At 43.0% G+C, this 17,274-nt stretch overlaps 1 protein-coding gene across 3 annotated transcripts in view; it reads left to right on the top strand.

Annotated features, from left to right (window-relative positions):
• ANKRD50 (ankyrin repeat domain containing 50) overlaps window positions 1-17,274 on the top strand; it is a 239,834-nt gene that overhangs the window by 194,294 nt on the left and 28,266 nt on the right. For all 3 annotated transcript variants that reach the window (XM_069631123.1, XM_069631122.1, XM_069631124.1), the window contains exon 4: window positions 5,781-9,333. In XM_069631123.1, the coding sequence (XP_069487224.1) occupies window positions 5,781-9,331 (3,551 nt within the window). In that variant the 3' untranslated portion in view covers window positions 9,332-9,333. The remainder of the gene's footprint in view (window positions 1-5,780; window positions 9,334-17,274) is intronic.

The raw sequence follows: 17,274 nt of genomic DNA on the forward strand, positions 1-17,274 counted from the left end.
GGCATTTATGAGACAATAAGTGCCCTCATAGAGGCATCCTGGTCCCTTCAGAATCCCCCTGCAACACTGCTCTGTACCCGTCCGCAGGGCAAACTGGGGTTCATGGCGTTTCATACAAGATTTGAGACCTCTCAACCGCATTGTGGAAGCGGAATACCCAGTAGCGGCTTACCCGGCCACAATACTCAACACAAAAACGCCTTTTTCTCAATACCGCTGCACCCAGACTCACAAGATCTAACAAGCTTCATGTACCGCAACACAAAGAGGAAACACACCAGACTGCCCCAAGGGTAATGCAAATCACCATCCATTTTAAACGGTTTTGTACGATCAGACCGAATAAAAGGTCAGACCATACACAATGACTGAAAACCATCAAAGGTTTGAAAACCAAAAGTTCGAACCTTTGGTGGTAGCATTGCAGGTAAGTATAAAAATAAAAGACTGCGGGGGTGTCCCCCGCAACACCCTGCTCACTATACTGTGTGGCATAGTGTGCGGGGTGTCGCGGGGGAAACCCATGCAGCCCCCGTAGTATGTAAGTGTGTTCGCATGAGAAAGGTGCAAACCTTTGGTAGCTCGCACCTCTCTCTAATGCTGAACATTCCGGCCGTGGCAAAATCAGCCGCAGTCGGATCACTTGGAATCTTTTTAACAGGGTTATCCAGATGGACCTAGGCAATATTGAGACAGAGTACGATTTTGCAATATGTGGATGATATCCTCATCTGCAGCACCACAGAAACAGAGTGCCTAATGGACTCGGTTAAAATGCTCACTCTATTAGCAGAGCAAGGATACAAATTAGACAAGGCAAAACTACAATACTGCCAGGAGGAGATACTGTACATAGGCCAACTAATGTCTCAAAAGGGCAGGCACATAGCACCAGAGAGGGCACAGGCATTATCAACGCACCCAACCAAAAACAATACGAGAATTACAGCAGTTCCTCAGTCTATGCAACTATTGTAGAGCATGGGTATAGAATAAAATAACCCGCTGCATATGACTTCAACGTTAGATAAACAAATGCGTGCTTTGCCCTGTACAAACGCTCTCGTGCTAAGAGTAGGTGTCATGATGCCTACTCCCGGGAAGCCAGTTCAGGGCCAGCGTCCCCGAAAGCAGACATCATGTCCCCAGGGAGGGACCCACCAACCCCTTATAGGGGCTCTTTGGACATTGTCCTGGCGCCTTTGGCGCCAGGCTCATAGAAGGCATCAGTCCTGGCACCATAGGCGCCAGGCTCATTATGGGAGTGCTTGGATGGACTTACCTGATGCAGACCATGCTGCCGGATCCAGACCTCCTTGAGGTCTGAAAGGGACTATTTTAACTATGGGACTATTTTACCACTCGGGCGTGGCTGAGGAAGAATACTTACCTGGAACTACTTTGGGGGATATTTAAACCACGCCCAGACAGCAGCTCACGCTTCGCGTTGTTCTGCATTTAGCAGCTGGACGCTCACCGTGTCTGCTCCTGCATCCTGGCTCCAGCCACGCCCGCCTACAACCTCGAACACCTGAAAAGGAAGGTAAGGCGAGAAAGGTGAATAATTGAACTTTACCTACCTCCATCCGGAGTCCGGAACCATCACTCCGACGATCTTGAGAAAAGACATTATTTTAAAGGCGCATCACATAGCTCGCTGCAGCGCCGTGTTCCACTCACCTTCACGAGGCGCCCTCGGGCTCTTCAGCCACCATTGGCACCATCCGTCGCCTTTCAGTGCCTAAGGAGAAAAAGAGACAAAACAAAGGTGAGCGAAGGAACAGATCGAGGAAGGCCTGATTCTTCCACCTTAAGACTTACCTGATTATTGTTGGGACAATCTTTCCTCACCTCGGGTCGGCGGCGCTTCTTTGGCACTGCCGTACCCCGGCCCCTAAAGGGAAAAAGGCACGCATTAGTGGGTGAAAGCAAGATCACCAAGGGAACCATCCATCAAAAAGACTCACCAGAGTTACCTTCGGCGAATCCATTCCTCTACGCGGATTCTTCATCCTACATCTGAAATAGAGAAAAGGACAACGGACAATTAAGGCTTGAACTTTTGCAACTGAATACTTACGGCCTCATATCGGAAAAGTCAAGCGGAGTAGAATACTCACCAAACCCGAGATCCAGTGAAGTAACTGGAAATCAACGCGCCCCTGCATCGGAAGCAGGATGGAGAGCTTGTCCTTTCAGACTCTAAGGTGAGACTCTACGGGGAATCGCGGAGGGGGTTCGAGGAGTGTGAGAGGGGGAAGGGGGGAATCCAACACATTATCCAGCAGACAGTTAATCCCCTTTTCCATCTACAGAAGGATTCTTCTACGGGCCAGACAGGCGAGGTTTGGGGGTCCAGTCCAGTCCGTCTTCCGAGTCCTGCGCATCACCTTAGAAGAGGTCATAGCAGTCCAGAACAGATCGGTGCCTCCGTGGGAATCAGGTGAGCATTACAGTAGGTCATTAGCATTTCGCACTGTTTAATATGAGAAACAATTATGTGGGCCACTTAACTGTTGGTAAGCGGCAAAAAAGAAGAGGAAAGGACCTGGGGAAACGGTGATGTAGCTATTGATGAGCCCTGATTGGAGGAGAGTCCCAGGACTACCATACAGGAGAGGACCATGGGGATTTGTAGTTTCTCTTCTCTCTCCTTTTCTTTTATATACAGATTTTGTTTTACAGCCAGTGGCTGATGTGAAAAAAAACAACAAAAAAGAGTTTTACGAATTTTGAAAAGCTGTTGGAAGTAGTAAGTAAAGAAGTTAAGCATAATGCTTGCCTCCGGTCTTGACATGAAATTCACCCTAATCCTAACACAAGATATGCATGATGATAGGTATTTCCAGTGCCTAGATCTGAGACTTTCGAACCAGAAGGTCTTCTAAGCGTGGGCATCCTTTGGTCTAGCAATTACTACCAGTTGGTTGCTCCTTGCAAACATGGTGCACTGCTTCGCATTCCCCAGATTGAACCAATCTGGTAATTAACTTGTAGTTATCATTTGGTTGTTTTGATAGCTGTCTGTGGGTGCCCATTATCAATCAGTATTTACTAACATGCTGTACCCTCTGATGCCCGCTAAAATTGTTTGAAATCTCTACACACCCGACTTGGGGCTTCAGGCTAGTTTAGTTTGCCTTCCTGTGACGTAATTGAGAAGGGGTGTAAAGGGTTGTGTGATGTATTGTACTACTACGTATCCAAAGTTGTGCGATCCTGGACCAATATTTTCCCCACCTGCTTCACCTGTATCTGATTTATGTGAAAAATCGGTAAACTGGACACCAGTCTGAAGTACTATATCAAATAAAAAAGAAAGTCAAGGAGTGGACATGGAGGAGATGCCAAGTTGCTAATTTTGGCACCTTAAGATCTTGAGCCCAATCTAATTTTCCTTTCTTGGGCCAGTGGTTTGATCTTGGGAAAATCCATTTGAATCAGGTCATCAGTTCCCTCATCGGCCAAATGTTTTTGTTTTTCCCCTTGTGAAAATCTATTGAGTGTAGTGTGCTTGAACTAGCTAGCAACTGTAAGACTTGTATGCGTTGCATTTGTAGAGATAGTCTGCCTTCTCACAATAAACCCAGTCATTACAATTGGTGCTAGCTAAGCTGCCTGTCATTAGTTTGTTGTATTATTTATCGTCCTACACAGGCCAAATGCTGCCAGAATGCACTCTCGGAAACCAACCACCGGACTGCACATATTCAACTGATCTCTCAATACCAATGCACATAATATTAGGATGCAGCTACCATCAGGCAACTGCATCAGCTGCTAACATATCGAGTGCACCCAAGCACCCTATGCTACCCGACTGGCCTGGACTACGGTCCCCAAGGGCGTTCAGCCCATAAGTGCTTTGAGATCATACCAATGATATATAGAGCTCTATATAAATGCCAAATAACATAACATTATGTGAAGTCCTGGGTCCACTGGAACCTGGCAATTCAGGGGTTGACAAACATGAAATGATGATCACAATGTGTGAAATTTCCTACAAACCTCGGGCATATTTTGCACACCTGGTGGTACTGTATGAGGGCTCGTACACCTTCCATGACGAGGCAGACGTAATCATGTGAGAAGATCAGTAGGGTGAGGGCCCATTCGGGCACATTTACCTGCCACTGCAGCAGTCCTGGCAGCTTTTGCAAGATACCAACCTGATGGAAAGGTTTCTGTTTTCTCAGTAGGCTAAAAGCCTCTGCTTCCAGAAGGAAATATGGTCTAGTGACTAAGTTGGGAACTGTGATCTCAAATGTGGTAGGTTTGAATCCTGGCTCCTGTACTTAATTACGTTTTGTAACCTCCTTGGAAATTGTGCTCATTTTCCGAACCAAAATTCCATTATCTGAAAAACATCATGTAGAAACGAGTTGGACACTTGAATGTTCAGTGGTTACATGTGACATACATAATGGTGCCTCTGGTTAAAAAAGAAATCGTAAGACAAGAAACAATGTGCAGTTTTCGGACATGATACTAGGAACTGCTAAAACAACTTTTAAATATGCTAAATTCATGACTGTGTTCCAAGGCAGCAGCATTTGCTTTGGATCTGCGCTTGTGACCTTCTGACACTGGCGTTGATGGAATCCCTCTCATTCTAATGTTTGTTTTACTGCATATCTGACAAACGTGTTAAGAGAGGCTTGCTCCCTTTCATGCCGTAAACTGATGATTTTGAGATGAACGGACTGCAAGATTTCTTTGTCGCCTGAATGGCTTAGATCAAAAGATAACCCTCAGCCAGATATGAAATGCATTGCTTTTAAGAAAGAAGCAGTGGGTTGATGGTTCCTAGCGCTGTTTAGTCTAGTGTTTGGCAAGCGTGGGAGGCGCGCACTGCAAATGATTCATCATTTGGTGCTTAGGAAAGATGTATCACTTTGCGAACTAATGAGAATCGGCCCTGAACAGAGGTGGTTCATTTCCCCTGCCTCTCACCTGCCTAAACGGTACCACGCTGGGTGCAATATATACTACCAAAGTATCTGTACCACTACGGTCTTCATTTGTTTAATCATGAAGGTTAGCCATTCGATCCAACACAACCTCTAGATCGTCAGAAGACAAACTCCTGCTGGTTCCTCTTCCCTCTGGGTTAGAAAAGGAAACTCCTGCTGGTTCCTCTTCCCTCTGGGTTAGAAAATGAAACTCCTGCTGGTTTATATTCCCTCTGGGTTAGAAAAGGAGGCTTCCGTCCATTTTTGAAACGCTGCCCTTTATAGTTTGCAACACAGAAGATACATTTTTCCTTAAGTAAAATATCCAAAACGTGTCCCTTCCTGAAGTACAAAAAGACATACTTTGACAACTGGGTATGAGTGAAATGTTTTTTTTTTTTTCAGATGGTGGCAGTAGAGCCAAGCTTTTAATTAGATTTAAAAAAGAATAAGAACATTTGTATAAATGTTTTCTGATGATGTGGAATAATAGTTTAGTTTTATTTTTGTTTGTACAGGACAACTACTATCACATTTGCGCTTCACCCGCAGGCATGCGCTAAAACCCGCTATCTGAAAAACATTGCTATATGGCAAAACGTCACAAGTAGAAAGATAGTGGCTGATGAGTTGAGCTGTAAATGAACTGTGACATTGCATGTGGTGGGTGTCTAAATGCTTTCTTTGAAAATAGTTTAGTGAATAGCCATTTTATATTGGTACCAAAGTAACCTGAAATTCTATGCTGTGTGATCATTTAGTATGTTGCTGTCATTTATCATACAAATATCTATAATGGAACTTTCTTTTGCTTTTTTAAAACAGGTTTTCGAAAAATAAGCCTTGATGATCTCCGCAAAGCCTACATTGTTAAAGATGTCCAGCAGTATATTCTTCATCGCTTGGACCAAGAGGAAGCACTGAGGCAGCACCTTACGAAAGAAACTGCGGAAATGTTGAACCAGCTCCACATCAAAAGCAGTGGATGTTTTCTATACCTGGAACGTGTCTTAGATGGAGTTGTGGAAAACTTTATTATGTTGCGTGAAATCCGTGATATTCCTGGAACATTAAATGGGTTATATCTGTGGCTTTGCCAAAGGCTTTTTGTACGAAAGCAGTTTGCGAAGGTCCAGCCCATTTTGAATGTAATTTTGGCAGCTTGCAGGCCTTTAACAACGATGGAGCTGTATCATGCCGTGTGGACGAAAAACGTGACCTTAACAATGGAGGAATTTCAGCGAAAGCTTGATGTACTAGCCAAGCTTCTTGTAGATGGGTTGGGAAAAACGAAAATCCTGTTTCATTATAGCTTTGCAGAATGGCTGCTAGATGTCAAGCATTGTACACAGAAGTATCTATGTAATGCCGCAGAAGGTCATCGAATGCTAGCAATGAGCTTGACGTGTCGAGCAAAAGAACTGACAGCCTTGGAGATTCAAGAGTTTGCTTTGCACCTGATCCATTCAAATTTGCAATTGGAAACATCAGACTTGGCCCTGTGGATGTTATGGAATGGCACATGTGTTAAAGACTCCTTGTCAACCATAATCCCGAAGGAACAAGAGGTATTGCAGCTGCTGGTAAAAGCTGGTGCCCATGTCAACAGTGAAGATGATCACACATCCTGCATTGTTCGGCAAGCCTTGGAGAGAGAGGAATCCATTCGTACCTTATTAGAGAATGGTGCTTCTGTAAATCAGTGTGATCCAAATGGGAGAACGTTGCTGGCTAATGCAGCATACAGTGGCAATCTTGATGTTGTCACTATGCTCATTTCTAAAAAATCTGACTTGGAGATTGAAGATAAACATGGACAAACTCCTTTAACGCTAGCTTCTCGACAAGGACACACAAAAGTGGTAAACTGTTTAATTGGATGTGGCGCAAACATAAATCACACTGATCATGATGGTTGGACAACGCTACGATCAGCAGCCTGGGGTGGGCACACTGAGGTGGTTTCTGCTCTTCTTTATGCTGGTGCAAAAGTGGATTGTGCAGATGCCGATAGCAGGACAGCTTTGAGGGCAGCAGCATGGGGAGGGCATGAAGATATTGTTTTAAATCTGCTTCAGCATGGTGCAGAAGTAAATAAAGCGGATAATGAAGGTAGGACGGCACTGATTGCAGCAGCATACATGGGGCATAGAGAAATTGTAGAGCACTTGCTGGATCATGGTGCCGAGGTAAACCATGAGGATGTGGACGGAAGGACTGCTTTGTCTGTTGCGGCTCTATGCGTTCCTGCTAGCAAAGGACATGCATCTGTGGTAAGTCTTTTAATTGACCGTGGTGCTGAAGTGGATCATTGTGACAAAGATGGGATGACGCCTCTCCTTGTTGCTGCCTACGAAGGACACGTAGATGTTGTTGATTTGCTTCTAGAAGGAGGTGCTGATGTGGACCACACAGACCATAATGGACGCACTCCCCTCTTGGCAGCAGCTTCCATGGGACACGCCTCAGTTGTAAACACGCTTTTGTTTTGGGGTGCGGCTGTTGATAGCATTGACAGTGAAGGTAGAACAGTTCTAAGTATTGCATCTGCTCAAGGTAATGTTGAAGTGGTACGGACTCTGCTGGACAGAGGGCTAGATGAAAATCATAGAGATGATGCAGGATGGACTCCATTGCATATGGCGACGTTTGAAGGACACAGATTAATCTGTGATGCACTTATTGAGCAGGGAGCCAGGACAATTGAGATTGATAATGATGGACGAATACCTTTAATATTGGCTGCACAAGAAGGACACTATGATTGTGTGCAGATTCTTTTGGAAAACAAATCTGACGTTGACCAAAAAGGTTATGATGGAAGGAATGCTCTCCGCGTTGCAGCTTTAGAAGGTCACAGAGATATAGTTGAGTTGCTTTTAAGTCATGATGCAGATATAAACTACAAAGATGCTGATGGGCGGCCTACACTGTATATTTTGGCACTAGAAAACCAACTCCCTATGGCTGAGTTTTTTTTAGAAAATGGTGCAGATGTAGAAGTAAGTGATGCTGAAGGAAGGACCGCACTACATGTTTCCTGCTGGCAGGGGCATTTGGAAATGGTGCAGCTTCTTGTAACATACCACGCAGACATCAATGCATCAGATAATGAAAAGCGGTCAGCTTTGCAGTCCTCTGCCTGGCAGGGTCACCTAAAAGTAGTTCAGTACTTGATTGAGCAGGGTGCTCTTGTGGATCACACATGTAATCAAGGTGCTACTGCACTCTGCATAGCAGCTCAGGAAGGACACATTGATGTTGTTCAGCTGTTACTAGAAAATGGTGGTGATCCCAATCATGCAGATCAGTTTGGACGCACTGCTATGCGTGTTGCTGCAAAAAATGGACATTCTCAAATCATTAAGTTATTAGAGAAATATGGTGCATCAACTCTAAATGGCTGTACTCCTTCTCCAGTACACACAATGGAACAAAAAGCCTTACAGCAGACTTCAACAAAAATGCAGTCTTTAACAATAAAATCAAACAGTTCATCGAGCACAGGAGGAGATGTGCAGCACAATATGCGTGGTTTATCTAATGGCCCAGTCCATGCCTTCAGCTCTCCCTCAGAGTCTCCAGATTCTACAGTTGATCGACAGAAGGATTCACTTTCAAACAATTCATTAAAAAGTTCTAAGAACTCATCTCTTCGCACCACCTCATCTACAGCTACTGCTCAAACTGTACCTATTGATAGCTTTAATAGCCTTACCTTTACAGAGCAAATACAGCAACATTCACTACCACGAAGCAGGAGTAGACAGTCAGTAGTTTCCCCTTCTTCAACAACTCAGTCTACAGGAAAGAACCAATCCTCCCCAATTAGTGAATTTGAGTGGAGCCAAGTTAAACCTAGTTTAAAATCTACTAAATCCAATAAGGGTGTCAAAACTGAAAGCTCTTTGAAATCTGGCTCTGTTGGGAAAAAAACAAAACCGAACAGCTCCTCCCAGCCAAAAGTGTTAGAGTATGAAATGACACAGTTTGACAAACAAGCTCCTGCATCTAAATCTGGGACAAATATAAATGTGTCATTTAAGCCACTGCCCGTAGATCCACAATGTAACATTTTAGTACCACCTGGCCCACAAGAAGTCGGTCGATCACAACAGCAATTCTTAATTCAACAACAGAGTGCTGATCAGAAGAAAAGGAATGGAATTATGACCAACCCAAATTACCACCTTCAAGGAAGTCAGGTTTTCTTTGGCAAGGTTTCTGTCCCCCGAGCATTGCAGGATAAAGGACTCCACGAGGTTTTGGAAGGGTATCCTTCAACTGAGACAGAACTTAGCCTTAAGCAAGCTCTAAAACTTCAGATTGATGGAACAGACCCAAGTTTCAATTACAAAAAGGAAACTCCACTATAAATGTAAGTATTTGACTATGTTAATGTGCAATTAATTAGATTTTCTAATCACAAGTTATTTATTTGTGAATTCATGCGTTTTGGGTCATAGAGGATTTCTAGGGGCCTGTTTGCTTAAATTCCCAAACTCTAATCTTAAAAAGAAATATGGTGTTAGGTGACAAGCCTTACAAATTCCAGATCTTCCTGAGTAACTCCCAGTATGGGACAGTCCAGGTTTACTGACAGAACCAACTACTGAACATGTGAAAACAACTAAAGTTAAGCATACATATATAATGGTGAGCATTTGAAAGTGTTTTTGGAATTAAATGTAGAATCTGGCTTGGAATATTATACTATGTGCTTTTAGGAGATTTCTTACAGGGCAAAACACATTTGCAAAGAAACTTTGAAATCCTGTGATTTCTATGTTCTTATAAAAAAAAAAAAAGGAAAATGTAATCCATTATAGTAATCTAAATTTAAGAGGGAAAGTGATGATTCAGTAAACCCAGTAAAAGGAGACCTGAGCCTGGTATAGGTATTGAGAGAAAGTGGCCCCTAAACTCCCAGAAGTTGTCAGGTAGCTGGAAATTCATATTTATTTCCACATAGCTTTAAAAACAGTCGTTTTTGGGAGATTTCTAGCAATTAATATAATACTCCCCTGTGATTGTGTCCACATCATAACTTAATAGATTGATGCTGTTTACAGGAGCGCTGACTTACTTTAAAATCTTTGGCATTTTCAATATTTAATATGCCTAGCCTATATCTGTCCTTAGTAAGATTTCAGAAAATGAAATCCAAGCTAGTAGAACCTTCTCTTTAGGATTAGACACATTTAAATTGGTGATTTTCAGATCATGGGCGGAGATAGAGGTAGCTCCAAATCACACGATATCAATGTTGGGGTTAGTGCTGGAAGATGGGTATTAAACAATGGTGTGTAATTCATAATATCTGTATGCATTTTAATAGTTGGATAATTGATAACATCTAATTTGGCATCTGAGAAAGAACCAACACTTGCAGTGTGTGTGTGTGTGGTAGAAGAAAAAGGAACAATACATTTAAATGGGTGGGGACAGCACATCTTACATGTTTAGGTGGTTTCATGTTGCATTATGAAAATTCTGAGCCCACACTTTACAAGCTGATGTAGAGCGTGTGTTGCCAATTTTATAAAAATCTTAAATTTATTTTAAAGAATGCATTATACTTATAATTTCAGTCATTCCGTTTTACAGTTACATTTTATTAAGAAGCAGATTTCTGTGATACCTACCTATGCCTAGTAAAATATGTATATATTATTTTTGAAACTCAACTTGAAAATATATTCCAAGGGCATAGGAAACAAATCTCTTGAATGAAATGGAACAGAAAAGCATCAGAGAGATTTGGAGGAACTGGACCAGGTGTACAAAGTGCCTCATGAGCACTTATGGACATGATATCAAGTATCCCATTTATTTACCATAATGATGCTTGAACTGAGCGATTCAAAACTAACTCCTATAGATAACAAAATACAGGAGAAATGCTTGATGAAAAAGAATTTCTTAGACCTGCACAGTTATGCAATCCAAAGAGTACAGTAAGAAGACAAACTAACAGTAACCTTTGAATAATAAAAATATTTTCTTAGGCTTTCCAGTTTGAGTTTTTGAAGCAGATATATAACATGGAAATAACAGGCAGCTTCCCCTGCTTACCAGAGTATTTCTTGGGTTCAAATACACCCTGACAGAAGCGGGGGACCTAAATGGACACAGGCCAAGGTAGCAGAAACCCAAGGGGGAGGGCAGAAGACCCTTTCGCTAAAATCAATGATGGCGGCAGGGTCTTATTAAATGTCAGACCCAGCCCACTTCCAAACCATCTGACTACCAAAACATGGGCCAATCACAAGCACGCACAACCCTCAGTGCACAGTATTCTCAATGTCCTTAAGTACCACCTAATTTGAAGGGGACCTCTATCACAAAAAGCAGTCAGCTCAACAAGTTTGAGTGGGAGTTAGTGAACGGAGTTTGGCAGAGAGTGGCAAGAGGAAGCAAGGTAGAATAGAGACCTGGTTGTTGGAAGGAGTGTCTGGAAGTGGTTGGGGTAAGGGAGATGTGACCTGTGGAGAAGAGTTGTTGGGTAGTGAAGGAGATAGACTATCACAGAAGGAAAGTTGTGTGGAGGCTGGAGGAAGCGATCCAAAGAGAAGAGGTGGTGAGGAGTGGAAGAGGTAGATCATCAGAAAAAGATGTTTTGAGAAGGTTAGTGGAAACCCAATAATATCTAGAGAGAGAGTGGGGAGATTGGAGAAGACAACCATCCAGGAGGGAGAAGAAGGTAAAATCTTTTGTACTCTTTGTGGATAGAGAGGAGAGCTAGATATAACTGGTGTGCCTTTGAGATGGCGGAGAACATGTGCACCTTCAGAAAGAGAGGTTCCAGCAGACTAGGTTGGGTTAAGGCAGAAACTTGAATAGTCGGTTTAAGGTACAGGATGGTGCAAATTCACTGGGGTCAGGGAGCTTACATTCGAGTTGGGCAGCAAGGTGGTGTCCAGGGGACCAGGAACCCTACAACGGGCAACTGGTGAACCTGGGGAAAAGCACTGCATGCCCCCAGCACAAAAGCCTGGGAGATTGGGTTGCTGCTGGGAAAACTCGCCTAGTGCCTCAACCTCATATAAGAGAACATTTACAATAGCCCAAGCCTGGATCATACCCATCGCAGTAGGCCGAATGTTTGTTCTCAATTGAGGTTTAAGAAGTCCGTCAAACCCACATCCTGTAGCCAAAGGTTATCAATTGGACATTCAAGCAGTAGTGGATGGACCCCCTTGGCTGGAACAGTTGTAAAACATTCTTTATGATTTGTAACTTAGAAACCTTTCTACAATTCCTTTGCTATTGTTGGAAAAATAAACCTCTTTTTGGTGATAATTACCCTGGTGTCAGCCTGTTTGTGCCTCCGACCGAGCCACCCTGTGATACTGTCATTGAAACCTTTTTAAGAAACTCGGGTTTTGGCATATACATCCCTTTTTAATCATATGTTACACAAAAAACCCTTTAATCGAACACTATTTCCTTCTAGAAAATCCTGAGTGTGTCAACTTGGTCTTTTCAGATTCCCTGCCCTTTGGTTCACAGGAGTGTATAAAAATTAAAATGTCCCCAGTCCATCTGATCATCTCAGATCTAGTGAATGTTCAGAGCTCTTTGTAGTTTAGTGCCATTTCTTGCATCACACTATTCACTTTTTTGTCTTACATTCTTTCTATCCCTTTATTGAAATCTGTATGAAAATCCCCACTCATTATCCCAGAGCCCATAGCTCTTTATGACTCAATTCTGTGTGGGTGGAAACTATCTGCCAAATTAGGACATAACCTTTTAAAGATGATTACCCAGTATTATAGATATAGGTGGGGGAGCACCAAGCCACCTTTTTGGAGGGCTCTTAAGAATTTTGACTTTTATCCTTGGGCCTTTAAAAATCTGATTTAAAAAAAAAAGGCTGCCTCTTTTTGTCATCAACAGAAGATTTTTTAAAATTGTTTTATATAGGGTAATTTCTGAAGAATAAAGCTAATTTTGTTGGTCGTAACATTTTCTTTAGGCTGATGCTGATGCATCTTATCAAAGTTAAGAAGTGATGTTCCATTTGATAAAAATTTAGATTTTAGTCCATTCAACTTGCACAACTAATTCAAAGCCACTGGAATTTGGATATGATATGGCATCTATAACGCGCCTATACACAAGTGTTTCAAGGCGCGAAGTATGTCATTAAGTTTGGTATGAAAAGTTATGTCTATGCTCCATGCCATCGTTTTTCTGGTTTACACTTTTTGAACTGACTTCTACTCAAAATGTTTTGTAATTCTATTAATGTCCTCCAATAATGCTTCTAAATATTTAGTATATTCTGGCAAGTCGTCTGCATGGATAAGGCTAGCGCTTTAAATCTCCTCTTGTTACTCTGCTGATTTAAGAAGTCTTGTGTTGACCCTCACTAACTAGCTATCATTTTATGTGTTGTCATCCTAATCCCTCTAAGATTTTTTTAGGGCTAGACCATTTCCGTGCTCGTGTGCCATGCCAAGTAGGGCGGGTCAATTCATCAACTTCTTCTTTTTTTTAATTTTTATTTTTTTTACTAGTTTTCATACCAACATCGCGAAAAACAGGCATCAATAATCCAATAACTTGGTAAATGATGGCCCACCCCCCTCCCAGTCTAAAAATAGGAACTGCTTTGTTTTCAACCACTGCCCAATAATGTAAGGCTTTGTGGGCACATCAAGAACCTAAAAATTATTCTTGAAGTCTAAAACTCCCCTCCAGTTCGCGTACAATTGTGTTTTCATTTTGCAAGGCAAGAGTCATACACCCTATAGCTACAAATAACCATCTTTCCCCCTGCACTTTTTGAGCTATTAATAACAAAGCTGCTATGATCAGAACTGCAAGGACTCACCAATCTAATCTTGATTTTGGTTCCTGTCCCTGTTCCCAGATCCCCAGTAGTACATTCAGGGGAGATTTTCCATAGTCCCTCTTGAAACCGGAGCAAATCGAACCTTGTTATTCTTCCCAAAATCCCTGTAATTTCAGTCATTGCCACCGTATATGCGTCCACATACCTTTATTTCCATATTGCCTCCAGCATGCAGGGGAAGTTAGCGGGAACCTTTTCTCAAGTCTAGTTGGATTATAGTGTCATTGGTACATGATTCTGTAACACATTTATCCTATTTTAATAGCTTTTGTTAATTTGGGTACATGCTTCCACAATTTTACCCACTGTCCTATCTCAATCTTCCCCCCCGCACTGCTTTTCCCCATTTTCTCATATAAGCTCATTCTTCTTGTTTGCATGTATTGATAAGAATACCATATATATCTGTTATCAGCTCCTTACAACCTTCCTGGGTTATTAAAACATTCTTAAAGGTGGTTGGTGATCTCAAAACTGCCCTTTTATTTTCCCCATTGGAAACCCAATGCCTCAGCTGAAAATAGTGCAACGCTTGTAACAAGGGTTCGAAAGTAGCTTGCAAAAAGCAAAGGGGACCGGGGACATCCCTTCTCTGATCATCACCTCGGAGAGCGTTCCGTTGATCAAAGGTCTAGCCGTGGGGGCAACATAGTTGGCTCCTACCGTACGCAGGAAAGCCTCACCAAAGCTCATCTTCTTCATTGTGTCAAACAGGAAGGACCACTCCACCCGGTTGAACGCCTTTTCAGCATCTATTAAAAGCAGGACTGCTGGGATATCTGTTTTATGGACCTTGTCCAACAGGTGTGCAACCCTTCTAATATTGTCAAACTTTTGCCAACCTTTAATAAAACCAGATTGGTCATCTTGAATCAGGGCCGGAGCAGGGGGTCCAGCCCATTAGCCAGGATGTTGGTGTATATTTTGGCATTTATACACTTAGTTGGGTGTTTGTTAGGTTTAGTGATAATATTTATTTTGGATTCTTCCATTGTTTGAGATATTCATCATGAACTAAGAAATTAATTATAAACTTCAGCTGAGAACCTCAATGGCCCCAGTGATTTATTCTAGGGAAGGGATTTAATCATCCATGAGACCTCTTCTTCAGAGATCCATCAAGGTTGCTCTGAGCATTAGGCGGTCAAGATATAGCTGTTGTCTTGTGTGCTTGAAATTCTGATAAATAAACCCCCCCGTAGTATTGCATAACTTCCAGTGTGATATCCTCCGTCTTTGTGAATCCATTCTCTGAATCATCAACCATCTTGCATATCATTTTGGAGCTGTCCTGCTCCCTGAGTAGTCTGGCAAGCATTTTGGCAGCTTTATTAGCTCCTACGTAGAAACGTTGCCTATTGTTTAAGAGGGCTTTTTATGCCTGTCTAGTGTGTAAAAAGTTCAGTTTCCCCATATGCTTTATAGACCTCCCTATATAGGGAAGTTTCTACACGCAGCCTTCAAACCTTTAATTCCTTTTCCAATTGGGTTCCTAAGGCCCTTCGTTGCGGTCTTCTCTGGGCCTTCAATGATATCCTCCTCTCCCCCGTATGACAGCCTTATATGCATCCCTCCTCACTGCTTCGGATGTGAACCTACTAACATTATCTTCAAAGAACCTAGAGATTTTGGTCTCAGTGTCTTTGGTAATGACCAGGTCTCTAAACTGTTCCCCGGGTAGCAACCATCGCCAAAGGGGGTTATGTATTCTCAGTGTGCATTTCCATCACTAAAGCGGCATGTTCCGCCAATGCCACGGGTCCTACTGCCACGTCTTCTACCCTTCCCAGTAATGGGGCCGAAATCCAAATGTAGTCTATTTGTGATTGTATTTTGTGCATACTAAGGAAGAAGGTATATCCATGTGTCCTGCCCTCGTCTCTCTCGACACATTCCTCAAGTGGAAAACTGAAAACGTTTATTTAAAAGATGCCGAAGCGATACAACCTCCTTGCAATCTACTTGAGCTCCTATCCAGGTCATGTGACCAAGCAAGGTTAAAATCGCCCATTATCACTATCTCCTCCTTTGCAAAAGCCTCTAATCGCTGCAAAAACCCTGTAATGAATATCGCTTGACCAGTGTTTGGTGTGTAAACTGAAACTACTGTTAACTGATTAACCCCACAATTACCCCCACCAGTATGTACCTACCCCCCCTACCTTCTTCTGTCATTTCAATCTGTATTTCGGTCCCTTCTCTAAAGGCCAGGGCCCCCGCAGTTTTAGTCACATTAGTGGCATGAAATACTTGAATGTACTTTCTAAGCTTAATCCTACCACGTCTCAAGAGATGTATCTCCTGGAGAGCTAAAGCATTGGATCTTTGTTCCCTTTTGTATTGCTCCACTTTTTTCCTTTTATGTGGGGAGTTAAGGCGCCTCACGTTTTGAGTTGGCCACCTAAGCATGGTAAGTCCTAGGGGGAAAGCCCTGCAATGTACCCCTCCTTAGACTATACCTTCTTCCCCTTCCCCTTCCTTCATTGTGTTCCATAAAGACACTCTTGATGCGCCTTTCTCCCCAACCGTTCCTCCATCCTCTCCCAATTCCCTTGCTCCCCTCTGCTTCTTACATTCCACTGCCTCCTTGCCACCCCCATGAAAGAATGCAGACCATGCGCCACTTGTATGGGTTCCACAGCTTCCCCCGTCTCTCGCCTTCAAGTGAAAACAAGTTGGCAGCATATCAGTAGCCTACAGTCGGTTACTCTCACTTAGAGATCCTATTGATCTAAGCAGCTAGTCATGTCTTGATCCTCTCTTGTATATCATTCTCCTTTTGGGATATTTTTTATTTTTAGAGCATGCAAAACCCAGAGGCATTGAGGCGCTGTACAAAAGTTACAGTAAATACAGCAGGCATAAAGCAGACTTCGTTGCTGTAGGTAAAGAGCCATGTTTTTAGGCTTTTGCGGAATGACCAGTACGATTGTTCTGCTCTCAGGTTAGGCGGTAGGTTTGTTGTTCCACCGTTTAGCTGCGGTGACCGGGAAACTGGAGCCTCTGGCTTTGGTCAGCCTGAATTTCGGTAGAGTCAGACGGTTAGTATAGGCAGTTCTGATTGGTCTGGATGCTTCCGTTCTGGAGAACGTCTGGACAAGATGGGGGGGTGGGGAGGGGAATCTTGGAGAGGCATTTGTAGGTGACGGTCAGTGTCTTGAAATTGATCCATTCTTGAGTGGGCAGCCAGTGTGCTGCTCCCCTTGCGACAGAGATGTGCTCCTGTTTGGGAAATCTTCAGGGCCGAACCAAGGGTATTGTTTTGTATCACTTGTAGTATCTGAATGTTGCTCTGGGAGGTGCCGGCAAATGGGGCGTTGTAGTAGTCCAGCCTTGGTCCTATGAGTGTCTTCACAATGGTGTGGCGGCTGTCGGCGGAGAGGAAAGGGCTGCAGGGTGTGTGTGTGTAGGCGTGTGTATGTGTGTGTGTGTGTGTGTGTAGGCGTGTGTAGGCGT

The sequence above is a fragment of the Ambystoma mexicanum genome, chromosome 6q, assembly GCF_040938575.1.
Source record: "Ambystoma mexicanum isolate Mex_15411 chromosome 6q, UKY_AmexF1_1, whole genome shotgun sequence".
Taxonomy (NCBI): domain Eukaryota; kingdom Metazoa; phylum Chordata; class Amphibia; order Caudata; family Ambystomatidae; genus Ambystoma; species Ambystoma mexicanum.